The sequence below is a fragment of the Mixophyes fleayi genome, chromosome 11 (genome assembly GCF_038048845.1).
Source record: "Mixophyes fleayi isolate aMixFle1 chromosome 11, aMixFle1.hap1, whole genome shotgun sequence".
Classification (NCBI taxonomy): domain Eukaryota; kingdom Metazoa; phylum Chordata; class Amphibia; order Anura; family Limnodynastidae; genus Mixophyes; species Mixophyes fleayi.
The window spans coordinates 20,197,696-20,213,468 of NC_134412.1; the positions used below are offsets into that span (position 1 = coordinate 20,197,696).

General features: G+C 41.1%; 1 protein-coding gene across 1 annotated transcript in view; it reads right to left on the bottom strand.

The window, feature by feature from the left end:
• Positions 1-15,773, bottom strand: part of SHANK1 (SH3 and multiple ankyrin repeat domains 1) — a 394,846-nt gene that overhangs the window by 159,850 nt on the left and 219,223 nt on the right. Inside the window, exons 7-9 of the mRNA XM_075190961.1 lie at positions 10,255-10,422; positions 9,616-9,732; positions 2,086-2,163 (exon numbers count right to left, since the gene is read on the bottom strand). Of these exons, the coding sequence (XP_075047062.1) occupies positions 2,086-2,163; positions 9,616-9,732; positions 10,255-10,422 (363 nt within the window). The remainder of the gene's footprint in view (positions 1-2,085; positions 2,164-9,615; positions 9,733-10,254; positions 10,423-15,773) is intronic.

The window sequence follows — 15,773 nt, forward strand, 5'->3', positions numbered from 1 at the left end:
TGAAAGAGAGAGAGAAAGAGAGAGAGAGAGAGGAAGAGAGAGAGAGAGAGATATGAAGATTTGGAAATAATACAGCAAGAGATAAGAAAATACACTAAATGGCTATTTGCAAATCATCTTCTTTGCACGGTAATAGCTGTGCGGAATGAGGCCGTGCATTGAATTGTGACAAATAATTCTAAATTATGCACAACGCTATAGCCTGCGGCGGGGGAAAGGAAATTAAAAACTAAAATATACACAACAAACCCTGTTTGTAATGAATATGAGAAGTGAATGTTAAATATCAGTTGGGAACGGTCTAAGAGGCAGGGTTTGCTGGCTGGTCATACAAACAGGGCCTGAGCACTTCAAGCCAAGGACCCTTCATGTTAGCAAAGTGTAATTAATCTTGTAGTCAGCCAGGCCTCCTGCAGGATATTAGCTGTGATCCTGCTCGCCTCGCCAAATCCGCAAATCCAATACTGAAACTACCATAAACAAATGGGCCATCCGTGATTCTCTGCAACAAAACACAAAACATGTGCAATGGCTGCCTGCAGTGTTTCCAATGTTTTGTGAATTTTGCTTGCGCAATTGGGGAGTACTTATTAACATAGGTTGTATTAGATTGTAAGCACTTTCTCCGTCAATCTCGCATGTCCTTGTTGTGCTTCTATTGATTGATTACATCAGTTATTCTAAATCATTGTGCCAGGACATTTGTGGATCAGAACGCCAGGTTGGGAGGTGTCACAGGTATTTATAAGGCAATAGCTTGTATGTCTTAAAATAATATGAAGTGACTGAATTCACGTGAATTTAAATGGCAAGAACTAAACCCAAAATGTGACATTTTCAAATATGAAGTGTGTATATAAAATATGACACTCACTGTACACTGCAGGTTGGTTAAACTATGAAGCTGTATTGTACCCCCCCCCCCCCCTTCTCCATAAAAGACACATTTCACAGTTTGCAGTCAACGGGCCTCATAAGGCACGTATTTTAGGAGATGAAAACAGACAAAATACATAATTAAAGGGGCGGAACTAATGTATTAGATTGATGGACTCTGTGTCATATTTACACTTTTGCACAGTGCATTTCTTCAGATATTTCCAGCTCTTTTTAGCTGTCTTAGAGGAAGAAGAAGAGGAGACACTGCACATCAAGTGCGCTTCGTCAACGAGGTGCACAAACTGAAAGACTGCCAATATAATCCAAACATTAATTGGTTAAACAGAGTGGGTCAAATATGCCCCCTCAATAGGACCTGATCAAGGGCCCTAGGGTAATAAGCTCAGAGTGCCCACTTTCATGCCAGGCTAATACATGGTAAGTAAAAAAGCATTCTCCATAATTTAAAATCCGGCTTCTCTCCCCCCAAATGTTTATGTTCCCATATTTTTTATAGCGCCACTTGTTTTTTTAAAAGGGTCACGGCAATCTTTGTCACTCTGTTTTCTTTAAAACCAGAACTGTACAGCAGAACGGAGGAGTGAACGAGCGCTACAGAGGGTGAAGATGGGATGGGGAGGAGGCTGTCACGCCTACGCCTGGCACCATTCTTGTCCCTCCTACTTGCTTATCCTCTAGTGCCTGCCCAATGTTGGCTCATTATCTTCAGCCTTTAGCGTGGGACTACGTCAACCTTACTATATTTTTCTTTCATCTTTTCGTCTTATTTTGGAGAACAAGTATTCTCTTATATTTTAAAATTACTTTCAGTGTATACTTCCTCCTGTCACAATTTAGCACCTCCAAAAATTTTGCACACCCCCACCTCACAAACGCCTTGTGCCCTAGGCTGCAGCCTAGCCAGCCTATTGGATAATCAGGCCCTGCCCCTCAAGCTCATCGTGACATCACAGGTTACGCCCCCTTAGTCTGAATTCAACAACCTGCTGTGCGGATTTCCTTACTCTCCCCAACATTCCGGAGTGATGTAAACCCCGCCCTCTCCCCCTGCATACAAGTTTAAACAAGTATAGTTCCTTATATAAAAAAATATAAAAAAAAATTGAAATAATGCATGTTTCTAAGGAATGCAGCATAAACTATGAACAACAGAGGTGACATGTTTTAAAAGTGTAAAATACACACCTGGAAGGGGGTCTGTCCGCTGTGATTCTTGATATCTTTGCTCGCCCCACGATAAAGCAATACACGAGCGCAGGTTTCCTGGAGAGTAAGGAGAGAGGATGGCACATCATTTAGGGAGAGAAGTAAAATAAAAAAAAAAATTAAAAAAAAAAAAAAAAGGCCACCAGAATTATTTTCTGGGCCGTAAACAGGTACAACCAAGGTTATTAATGTCAAGCTAAATTCTGTTTGTCACAGCAGTAAAACTGCAGAGGTAAAATTTAATAAAAAAAAAAAAAAGTTGCATATGTGATTGGGACTGAAAGTTTTCTGTGAGGGACCGTAGCGCAGTGACCATTTAGGGTGGAGGCTGTGCAAATGTGTTTAGGGGTATGTATAAATATCCAGAGGCAAACTCAGGATTTCTAGAGGGGGGATGATTTCCAAATGCTTGGTTTCAGATAAAAATAAAAAATAAATAAACAAAATAAAACATTGCTGATATAATAATAAAAATATAAAAGTACTATGCATATAAATGTAATAACGTATGTTAAATAAACAAAACAAGGCCTAAAGTAAGCGGTACTTTAAAAACCCACATTAATATTATTCTCCTTCAAATAAATAATTTTTGACTATCTTAACAAAATATTATAATGTAATAACTTGTGCAGTAATAGAGCAAAATTAATACTAATTTTCCCACTCACATCCAACTAAATGGGGGGAAAAATACAATTAGTGTTGCAGTTCCTCACCTAGTGCTTCACATCTCTCTCAGCAGCCAAGAGACTGCAGAATATCACTAGTAACTTAATTTTACCAGATTTTCCTTTTCTCTAAAGTCACAGAAACACTAGAGCCAAAAGTGAGATTATTCACGGCAGCCATTTCGTTGAAGTCAAAGTTCAGATCCCCACAAAAATGGGTCTTAGACTGTAGAATGTTCAAAATTTTTTTAATGCAGCCAAGAGGAGGAGTATCCTAGAAGCCATTGCCTCCTTCTAAACCACAGAACTGTCGTGATTCAAGTGTAGGGGGGGTTTGTAGGCACAGTGTAATTTGGAGGTGCTATGCATGTATGTGTGCAGATTGGGGCTATATATTTTGTATCAAGGTAAGGACCACTTTGCTTTGCCCATATATTGCATAACAGATATTAAAAAGGATACCCCATACTTGCCAACTTTGGCAAGATTGAATCCAGGAGATCCAGAGTGAGGTGGGCATGTGGAGTGGGGCTCTGTGAATGGCATCACTTAGCCCTAAATGGGCATAATCATTTCTGGCCTATTATGGCAGGGGGTGGGGCCACAACAACGCGTGAATCGCATGCTAAGCCCCACCCCTTAACTAATGAAGGACCAGAATCCAGGAGATTGCCTTGCTCTTCCGGGAGTACGGTAGGCAACTATGTGATACCCAGGATAAATAAGAGAACTGGTACTGTGCATATGTACAGAATGCTCAGATACTGAGAATTGCAGCCAACATACAGAAGAAGAGAAGAGGAACTGTGCAGTTGCCCGTTCACACTATATAATAACAGATGTTAGTTCCAGTATACAGGAAAAGTTAAGTCCTACTATGAAGTACAATATTATAGCATAGCATACATTGCATCCACTGTACTGATTACAAACAGGTTCGGGCTGAGTGTGTGTGAGTGGGGGCCACTATGTATGTAGCACAGTGTGTGTGTGAGTGGGGGCCACTATGCATGCAGTACAGTGTGTGTGTGAGTGGGGGCCACTATGCATGCAGTACAGTGTGTGTGAGTGGGGGCCACTATGCATGTAGTACAGTGTGTGTGAGTGGGGGCCACTATGCATGCAGTACAGTGTGTGTAATATATATATATATATATATATATATATATATATATATATACACATACATACACCTGTCATTGAACTGTATTTTTCTGAATTTGCACTACAAAGTGTAGGGTCTAATATACACCCAAAGAGAAGAGGTGCTTTGATAATTTTTATCAATCTACAAGTCCTTGCAGGCTTTGTTTCTGAATTTGCACTAATTAGTGTAGGGTTTAATATACACCCAAAGACGAGTGCTCAATTGCTAAGTCATTGATGAAGAGAAAGACAAGCAGGCTTGTCTGTAGAGTTTGCAGGCAAATTCTACTGGGTTATATAGATAACACCCAAAGACGAGTGCTCAATTGCTAAGAGTCATTGATGAAGAGGAAGACAAGCAGGCTTGTCTGTAGAACTTGCAAGGAAATTCTACTGACAATTTCTACGTAGAAAATGTTGTGCTGACTCATCTGCATCACCACTGGGTGTCTTGGGAAAGCTAAGTTTTTTCCGAGAAGCAGTTGCCAGAGAAACTGAAGTAGACATCATTACAAGATCTTGATAGCTCTTGGATCCTGACGAAGGAAATTAAGTACTTAATCTACAATTACAATATAGTTAGAAGATTAACTTAGTTTTATTTCATCTGCAAAATTTCTCTAGCTGCTTCTCAAAAAGTATAATTAAGGCAATCACTTGACTCAAGCTAACCGTGTCTGCACTCTCTTCACAGGTGACTACTTCGCTGGACTAAAGTACATTCCCCTCAAATGCTAGTCTTCTTGCAGCTGCTGCATTCTCCTATATGCTGTTGCAGAATCCCGAAAATGACACTTTCGGGACACAAACAGCCTCTCCTCCATGTCATTGTAATTTTTTAAAAGTTCTATTGGTGTCGTTACCAGAAATCACATATCCTCAGGAGAGTCTAAGCCGGATTAGCTATGTTGCAATGACATCCCTTAATTTTTGCAACAGATTGTCAGCTGTATGCCTCTTAGTGAAGCCGCTGATACACAGTGTAGCCTACTTCGGAAAAATGTGACGTACTTGGGTACATTCCTGCTGCAATCTCCTACATGCTGTTAGAGAATGGCGGTAAAGTCCAGAACTTTTTCCAGCCACAGACAGCATCTCCTGCACGTCCCTTTCATCATCCTCATCAGCAGCAGCTAATTATATAGCGCCAGTAATTGTGCTGCGCTGTACAGAGCAGATGAGAACTAAGCAGAAACCATTATAAGTTATGTTCGTTAGGTAGATAGTTATAAGATATAGCTATAAGTTATGTTAGTTATGTAGATAGTTACAAGATATAGTTATAAGTTATGTTAGCTCACATCAGTCCCTACCCCATTTAACTTTGCCGTGATTACAGGTGTTTTTTAATTTACCAAGGAAAATTGTGTTTTTTTACATTTTGGTTTCCCTCACTTTAAAAACACTATGGACCTCAGTCTTTAACATAGGCTTTAACAAATGACGTACAGGCATTCCTATCATCAGGACTGGTGCCAGCAGCTGCTTGATGCTCCTGGTCTGTTCTCGACTGATGTGAATCCATATTGATCGCACAGTACAATGTCACTGCACTTTAAAGAACACTGCCAGGCCTATTAATAATGCTACAGCACAATACAATGTGAGTGGAGACTTTGAAAAATAAATTTAAGTCTGATTACTTCTGTTGAAGCACTGAACACTGGCAACTATTTGGGGGTGAGCTATGGCACAGTCTTTTGGGCAAAAGTATATGAAAATCATATTGTGACCTGTGAGGTGCTAAAAATTTACTGGAAATGAGTGTTATTGAGGTTAATAATAATGTAGGCACAAAATAATAGCTAAATTATGTGATTTTCGTCCAACAAGTGGCAATTTTGTCAAAAAAAGCAAAACAAAACCAAAAACAAAACTAAAACACGCAAGGGCGGTTTTGGCAAAACCAAAACCCAAAAGGTAATCCAGATCCAAATCCAAAACCAAACCACGGTGGTCAGTGAGCATCTCTAGTTAAAGTACATATTAGATTCAGTGCTATCTTTATTATGACCAGCAGAGGGTGCTATGATCCTTAGACAGTTTTTATTCTTCATTTAACCTATGACCAGTCTATAATGTGTTTCTACATGAAGATCTGTCTATGTGTAATCATGAGCATGTCAGATCACTGGAATATTGAGATCTGGCCATAATGCAATCTGATTAGGGAAATACATTAAGACAGCAAATCATAAAGACAGGAATGCATTTTAATTTTTATATACTGGCTGTACTTAAATCCTATGCTGTTTACAGAGAGAGCCCTTTACATCACATTGCACATTCTATAACAGAAATGTATGGAACTATAAAAGGAGAAGTCCAGCGTGACATACATAAAAGTGAAACTGTAATTAAAGTAGAACTCTAACCTTTCTCGTGCCAGAGACCCACGTAATTCACAAGATGCTTGTCCCTGATCAGTGCCTGCTACTGACACTTCTCCCAGACACATAATTGGGAGCATCTGCATGTATACTGCAGACAGGGGCAAGCAGGGCAGGAGGCATCTGCCCCCCCGGGATGGTCCCATAGTGGGCTATCTTGTGTTGGGTCAATGGACCTGCATTTTTTTTTTCCCTTTAAATTAAGCTGCTGAGTTGGGTCTTAGTGCCTGCAATCAGGGGAAGGCAGGCAAATATGAGTGGTTGTGGATGGAACTCTCTGGACAACGATCCAATCAGAACTATCGACAACTGATCTATACCACAAATGTGCATTCAAGATTCTCTTTGTTTGTCTGGGTATCTAAAGCTGGGTACACACTATACGGTTTTCGTCCAATAATCGGCTTAATCAGCCGACATACGACCGCTCGTTCAAAAGTCGGGTCAGTGTGTGTAGTGACACGATGGTCGAAAGTCTGCCCAAATGGACGATTGTCGCCTCATTTGGTTGGTCGTACCGTTTAATATTTTCGTTCCAATCTCGTTTCCGTTCTGTAGTGTGTATAAACTTCCGACCGATCCACGACAATCCTCCGATACGTCCTCGAGCTGGGGGGCGTGTATGTAAATTTGTGATGTCTGTACCAGTCCCACGTGGTGCGGTATCCGCACATCACAGGATTGTGTTTTATATAGATGTGTATTGCACCTGTCTGGCTATCATCATTACATCCCCCGCAAATGTAGCTTCAGTGTGTACGAAATTGCAATCATTGCTCAAGACAACATGGCTGTAAAGAGTCGCTAAAGGGACGTCCGCTCTTCCCTTTATCGTCCTAAACAAGGCTAGTGTGTATGCAGTCCATGGACCGAGCGATCGGAACATCGGTCGCATGTAAAATCGATCGGCATAAAAAGTTGGTGGAAAATTCTGTAGTGTGTACCCAGCTTATCACACGAGTCCTCATCCTCATCATCATCATCATTTATATGTCTAGATATTATATCAGTGCCTGAATTCATATTAGATCATGGAGACCTCCCATGTAAAAATAAATGGCTTTCCCTAACATTGTGTTGCTCTGTTCTGTCAACGTTACTTGTGCTCCTTAAGACGAATTAGTGATTTGTTTTCATGTGCAAATCTCATAGATGCATAAATTAGTACCTTGTAAATATACAAAGCCGGCTCTGCCGTCATTTTCTTTGCTGTAATTTACCACAAAATTACACTTTGTTCTTTCCATATCCCCCCCCCCCTCCCGTGTTGTAGTGTATTTATTTAGCTCTGCATGATTGGTGCTACAAACATACGTTATACACAAAGCACAATGATTGTTTAAACGCTGCCGAAAATTTGTTGTGCGATTGAACTAAAGAAAAAAAAATAAAAGCACTCATGTTAGAGCGGTTTGTAAGAGGCATCTATCCAGACATGTATAGGTGATGAATGGCTGCTGTATACAGGATTAAAGCAGTTCTACAATATCAGCCTACTGATAGAATACTCTGATAATATATACATTTCTATGATGATCTATGAACGCTATCTGAACAGGTAAATAAACTTCTGCTGTTGCGCTTTTATTGTTAATAATTTAATTTATTGATAATCACTAAGTAAGGGTTTTGGAATGTGGAACAGACATTCACAGAAATATGTCAGCATGCATCAAACAACATCTGAATGCTCTACGGAGCTGTTCTGACATTAAAAGAAATGATAAGACAATTTATTATCTCCTATATAACAAATTAAAATGTGTTTTATTTCAGTATTAGTTCCTCTTCAAAAGTTCAAATTTAGTTTTTGGTGAAATTAGGTATGATATGTCAATGTACCTTATTACCCGAGTTCCTGTGATCATCAGATTTGGCTCAGTCAGTGTGCTATTGAAAATCCCCTCTCCTGTTTGGACAGTTTTTGTTTTTCAAACAGTGGGGTTGGCGTCTGCGGCCTGGGCACCCTAGTTGCCCAGCCACTGTCCAGCGTCTCCCCATCCACTGCCTCCTGTGGAGATGGCACATTATCTTTTCTTGGGAGTGTGGCGCTGAGCTGTGACATCACAGCCCAGCGCCTCACTCCTTGCCCATTACCAACATGGAGGAGCAGCGACTGGCAACTTCACAGGTAAAGAAGCTGCCTGCTACTGCCCCTCCATGTCAGCGGCAGATGCTCAGTGTGGGAACACTGTAGTGAAAATAAAGACATTGCATATATAAATTAATGTATATAAACTAACATAAACGTGTTGCTCTGTCAAATTTTCAATGACCTGACAGAAATAAATGTGGGGAGTCCATGTGCTTAGGGAGCCCTTTTCTTAGGAGTTATTATTGTTATATTTAAAAAAAAAAAAAGAGTCTTAGAAAACATGCTTGGCTGCAGTTTTCTCAGGGCCCAAACTGCTTTTATAAGCGTAGTTCTAACATACTGGGCAAATTGCTCCATCACGCCCTGTGCACTTGGCCTTACAGGAGGTGAAGTCCAAAAAGTGTGTAAGTGTGTGTGTGTGTGTCCCATAGCCCAGTCATGGTGGACAGGAATTCTAACTTTTCTCTCTCTATCCTGGCATAACTCTTCCCTTAAATCATTGAACATCAAAAATGTTGTTTTAATGTAAGCAAAAACACAGCACTGTGTACAATTTTCCCACTGATAACATGAGTGTATTTTTAGCATATAGCATCCCTGTTTTGTTACAATCTGCAGGGCTTCTTAAAAATATAATGTAATGTGACAGACAGCTGAATGCAAGGTTATGACTAGAGATTCCACAACTGTTCCGTAGAATATTCCACTCATCCCATACTAGGCTGCAGAGCTTCACGCATTTTGTTGGCAGGATTCGGCACTAAGTGTTGGATTTCTCAAATTATTTCCGTTACCCCCCACCATACCGCAGAACAAACTGTCCGTCATCCTCTGAGCCAAATTCATAGACTAGAAATCCCACAAAACGTGAATTTGCCAATAAAGTGTGACATGGTCATTCCACGGAACGTGGGGATTGTATCGCCGGAACGTTGCATCTAACGGACTCTTCTGCTGCAAAATGACGTTTGCACCGAATGCTTGCACCGAATGCTTGCATATCTCTAGTTATAACGTGGCCACGACAGGCAACTATTCAGTATTTACTTGATTGCCTCAATTAGTATATGAAAAGTATATATTGAACAGGAATAACAAAGAGAGAAGAAGCGAATGGGGCAGATAGCGACAGGAGAGGTCAGGCCTCACATCTAACGGAGACGTGTACTATAAACGTGTCTGGTGTGGTGGCTGCAGAGAGGCTGACCTTGTTGTACAGGGCACAGATATGCAGAGCGGTGTTTCCCGACGCGTTCTGGACAGCAGGATCAGCTCCATAGAAGAGAAGATGCTCTAGGTGTTGTGAGTGGCCATGCTGACAGGCCTGGGGAGAGAAAAACACAACCGCAAAACAACAACAATATACAGCAAAATAAACCCAGCAAAAAAAAAGTAATACAAAAAAAAAAAGCACAAATTATAACGCATTGCCTGAGAAGAGTCAGTAAGGAGACATGGAGTGATTTACTAACATGGTGCAAAAGTGGACCTGTGGCAACCAATCAGCAATAAGCTTCAACTGAACCTGTGACAGCCAATCAGCAATAAGCTTCAACTGAACCTGTGGCAGTCAATTAGCAATAAGCTTCAACTGAACCTGTGACAGCCAATCAGCAATAATCTAAGTGGACCTGTGGTAGACAACAAGCAATAAGCTTCAACTGAACCTGTGACAGCCAATCAGCAATAATCTAAGTGGACCTGTGGTAGACAATCGACAATAAGCTATAATTGTTGTAGTACAAGTTAAACTAATGGAAGCAAACATCCGATTGGTTAATCACTGCACTTAATTTTAGTGAAACACCCCCATAATGTGTGCAGAAGAGTCACTGGTTCTTATTACCTGGTGGATTTCTTGCCAGCCGTTTTCATCCAGCGTGCCGATGTAAGCTCGGTTATAGAGCAGTAATTCGCAGCACCTGGGGTCCCCACCTACCATGGCGGTATGGTACAGGGGACTAAGACCTCGCCGGTCCTTGTAATTTGGAGAACCACCCAGGTCCAAAAGTGTCTGTAAAATAAACATATATATAATATTTATAGATAATGACAGTATAAATGACAGCTGTTCTCCAAAGATGTGTCTGCTGCTCCTACCTTACCCAAGACCCATTATATACATCTACCATGTAACATTGTTCTATTACAACCCAACCTATAAGGTTAATGACATACAATGTGTCTATGCCCCGTACAGATGGAGCAGACTTTATTTCAGCGCACTGAGCCTGTTACAGAAGGTGTTTTACCGCCAACTGGAATATTTTAAACTCTTCACACAGATATCTCTATTCTTAATCCATTGTGCACAGTTTACTTCAATAAACTCTACTCCAACTGTAAAATGCACCGACAATACAAAAATACTGTATGGAAACCAGAAGTGGGCAACCTGTGTTTCGACAGCTCTTGTATAACTACCAGTCCCAGCATGCCATGCCACCCTGCGGTATATACTATTGCATTTGTCTGCTGATGCAAATGGTCACAGCATTTGAATTATATGCAGATAAAATACTGAAATTTCACTTGGCATAGGGAAATATATATTATACATTATGGTTATTATTATTACCCTTTATTTATAGGGTGTCACATGAGGTTAGCAGCGTCGTACAGAGGGGAAACAACAAGACAGTACATGTTATAACAGTACAATACAGTAAACAAATAACACTACGACACAACTACTGGTAGCATGGATGGGTAGTGGGGTGCAAGGGGTATATTCAGCTCAGGCTGAAAATAACCTGTGCCAATTAGCGTGGGCGCAACTAACAGGTTTATGAAAGAGGTGTGAAGACAATGGAAGAGTGGATACAAGGGGTAGAGAGCCCAAGGAAGAGGTGCGCAGTTTAGCTGGCGAGCCAAAATTATGGGTAATGAGAACAGGAGGGAAGAGTGCCCTGGTCACCAGAGCTTACCATCTAAAGGAATATATATATATATATATATATATATATATATATATATATATATATATATATATATATATATATATTACAATGCACATAATAAGTGTGCAAATTATCGCTGCAATCCCCCACTTCTGGCACCAAATAACTTGTTGATAGGGAAAGGCAAAGCCTAAACCGGTTAAACACAATGCAAGCAGAGTGCAGCTTTATATATCAAAATGTGTTTTACATGGGCTAGATTTAGAACACATACTATGAAGTTCTATGAATGGTCGTAATGCAGCACATGATTTGTAACAGATGTGGTTTATTTTTTTCCTGTGATTTGGGCAGAATATAATTTCTCTAGCAGTGCGAGGGGTTAAATAAAGATACGTGCGCTGCAAGCACTACCTGGAAAGACAATTTCCTCTGGTCTCGGAAAGGATTAGGGCCACTCACAGACACATGTGTCGCAGTAGGAGACTATAGTTCTCCTACTACTGACCTCAATATTCTTCACTCTCATTTGCTTCTATGGCAACTAGTTATTGTTTAAGGGACGGTGGGCTACAGATCTGTTTTTTGTCTTGAACCATTGTCTGCCAATTGAGCAGCTTTGCTGTATATATTATAACATTCCGATGGAAAAAAGGAGGGTATCATATGCCTAAAATGTTGCCATGGTAGCGTGCCTCCCCCCTGCTAGCAATTAACCCCTGCAGTAATGATTAGCTGAACTGGTTTGAATTACAACATATAATGCCAGGATTCAGCCCAAGACACCCTAACATGTAAAATGGGGTGTGGGGGGGGGGGGGGGGGGTTGTGCCTTTAAAAATATATTACCTATTTCTCCTACAATCCGTAATGGATGTAACTTTCCTCTCCTTCTAGGGCAATGATTACCAATGAAGATGCAAGATGTGTGTGTGTGTGTGTGTGTGTGTGTGTGTGTCAATGTGTGGAGCCAAGATCATCTTATTTATTCAGTGATTATTATTTTTTTATGTCCTAGAGCGAGCGAGTGACAGATTTTTCCACATGTGAATTCTGCAATTTGGTCTATATGTGGAGAGAGTCTCTAAATCTACATTTCATCCACCTTCCCATTTGGCTTGAAGCATGGGTTGTTTTCAAGTTAACTCTGAGGGCTAGATTTACTAAACTGCGAGTTTGGAAAAGTGGAGATGTTGCCGATAGCATCCAATCAGATTCTAGTTATCATTTATTTAGTGCATTCTACAAAAATGACAGCTAGAATCTGATTGGTTGCTATAGGCAACATCTACACTTTTCCAAACCCACAGTTTAGTAAATATAACCCTGAATCTCTTTCTATTCTTGCTGTGTTGCAAGCAATATTTAGAACAGGTTTATATGACAAGTGTTATTGGTCACGAGATCCATAATATCAAATGGTTATTCTTCTCGAGGTGGAAGATAAAATAAAACATTTACATTTAATAAAATTATGTCTGTTTTCTGGACTTTTGGACATTCAAGGATGCCATAATTATGGAGCTAAACTGTACTTATTGCCTACACTCTTCTAATATGGGGGTAAATGTATCAAGCCGAGAGTTTTCCGGCGGGTTTGAAAAGTGGAGATGTTGCCTATAGCAACCAATCAGATTCTAGCTATCATTTTGTAGAATGTACTAAATAAATGACAGCTAGAATCTGATAGGTTTTTCAAACCCGCCGGAAAACTCTCAGCTTGATACATTTACCCCATGATGTTCTGTGAAATATTGACCTAATTAAAATCTCTATCGTAGTCAAAAACGGATGTTTGACCAGAGATGGGCCGTTGCCCCATACACGAAAGGGTCACTGTAGCGCTATCATCGGCGTTAGCCCCCACTGTCGGCGAGTATCACTAGGTCATGTCTGCGATAGTTGCCCTATGTAAAGGGCATGGACGAGGTGGAGTATAGCTTTTGGGACTTTGGTGTTCAGTTACACTAATTAATATAAAAAAAATTAAAATTAAAATGTAAAATATATTAAAAAAAATATATATATATATATATATAAAGGAAAAATATTGGCCATTGAAAAAATTCTTTATTTTTAAAATAGACATTTATTTTCATTTTCTTTGGTTATCGCCATCCTGAGATAACAGACGAACGATTGCATCAGTACTTGTGTCGCCAGAATTCTTATTACGTAGGCGAGATCCATCGAATCTTGCTGCCAGCAGGGGGCAGTGGGTATGAGAGGCTCTACCTGTACAAAAGTGATAGATTACTAAATACTGTCCAATGTGACACATATCTTAGCGGCCAAGAATTAAAATGTTTCCTGGTAATGGATTTTTTTTGTGCCACTTGAGTGCTTTACCAAGGCTATTTAATAAAAAGTCAATTTGCTCTAGACCAAGCATGCAAATCTCTCTACACTACTGACATTTTCTACCATGATCGGTCTATAGAATCCACAGGTCATTAAGCAAACAAACCCCTAGCACTTCGTAATCTGGGCTTTACTGAGGATATTCCACCCAAAACTGAATTTCCCATTAAAATGGCAAGCACTGGATGTGTATTAATGTTGGTAATTATTTAAGTATTTCCCTGTTGAATTTACGCGACAGCTCCTGATCCAAGACCCTGTTTGATGTTATTTTTCCACAGACTGAACACATCTTGCGATCTTATAATGAGTGTGTATATGGCAGAGCTGGGTTTCTGACTGTGCCGCCGGTGTCACTGTACAGGAACTTGTGTTTAACAGCTCCGGTGGTCCCATCCTCCTAGGGTCCTGCCAGTATTATAGTAATATTGCGAAGGAACTATGGTTGAAAAAAATGCAGAACTGTTTTTTCTCTTCTCCATTAAGCTTGACGTGACCCTGCTGCAAAGATGACTTTCAGTGGAGAGGACCCAAGAACCACTGCTGTCTGGCCATATCCTGTATGGTAAGAAAACTGAGAGGGAGGGAAAGAGCGAGGGGGAGAGGGAGAGGGAGAGAGCGAGAGGGGGAGAGGGAGAGAGCGAGAGGGGGAGAGGGAGAGAGCGAGAGGGGGAGAGGGAGAGAGCGAGAGGGGGAGAGGGAGAGAGCGAGAGGGGGAGAGGGAGAGAGGAGGGGTGGGGAGAGAAAGAGAGATAGAGGGTGAAACCGGGGGAGATAGAGAGGGAGAGAGGGGGGGGAGGGGAGGAAAGAGGGGGAGAGGGGGGGAAGTGGAGGAGAGAGAGAGAGGGGGGGTGAGAGAGCAGGGGGAGAGAGGGGGAGAGAGGAGGCAAAAGAGGGGGAGAGAGGGGAAGGGAGGGAGAGGGAGAGGGAAAGGGAGAGGTAGAGGGAGAGAGGGAGAGAGAGGGAGAGAGACCTGTTGGAGCCGATTTGGCTAAGGGCGAAAAGCCGTAATACTTCCACTTTTTGCTGGTATCGGCATGTCTTCTATGCAGAAGCCAATTTATATATCACAGCTGTACTTGAACAGCTGCAATACCTAACCTAATATCACCATTGCAGGATTGAGATGACAGATTAAAATCATTAAAAACGGCTTTATTATTTAGCTCCAAGTCTATAAATGATACATATTCAATCCCCACTATGGTATTTTTCACATTCATTGCTTTCCACCTTTAGAGGATTCATTTAAATTATTGCCAACTGTATTACTATTATGCAACTTTCACTAATACATTGCTTTTTCCTCGATAGCTTCCGTTCGTGCCCTTCAGCCATGAATTTCTATCATTAGGCAGATGACCTGCATCAGATAAAAGTGGATCCAGAGAGCAGCTCTATCTCGTATCCCAGGACACCAAAAGTAAACTCTGCTTGATGGTATAAATAAGAGGATTTTTCTAGCTCGGTTACATCCATTTCTCCGATACCATCTGGGGGACACCGGTACCATGGGGTATAGAGCTGGTTGGCAGGAGCTATTCGCCTCTATAACTTCTCACCAACTGAGTTCCAGTATTTAAATTACCCCAGTATTTAAAGCCCCAATAGATAGGGTACACAGAGGAATAAAAGGAGCACAACACCCATGCCACACAAACATTCAAAGCTGAACCAAAGGGTGGGAACGCTGTGCCCCCCAGATGGAATCAGAGTAATAGATTTCACGCAAGTATAAAAATCCTCTTTTCTCTTTCTTCCTATCAGGGGGACACTGGTACCATGGGGATGTTCTGGTACCATGGGGATGTTCTGGTACCATGGGGATGTTCTGGTACCATGGGGATGTTCTGGTACCATGGGGATGTTCTGGTAACATGGGGATGTTCCAAAGCTGCCCCTAGGGGAGAGTACGCTCAGACATGTTGTGCGCAAAACACTATGTCCAAAGCTAGAATCTTGGGACACGAAAAACCTGAAACGGTAAACTAAGCCAAGTATAGGCAGAGGACCAGGAGGCTTCCCGGCATAGCCGATCTGCCAAGGACACATTCATGTTGTGCTGCTGGCCAAACTACTCTTCTGTGAATGGTAAGAACCAGAA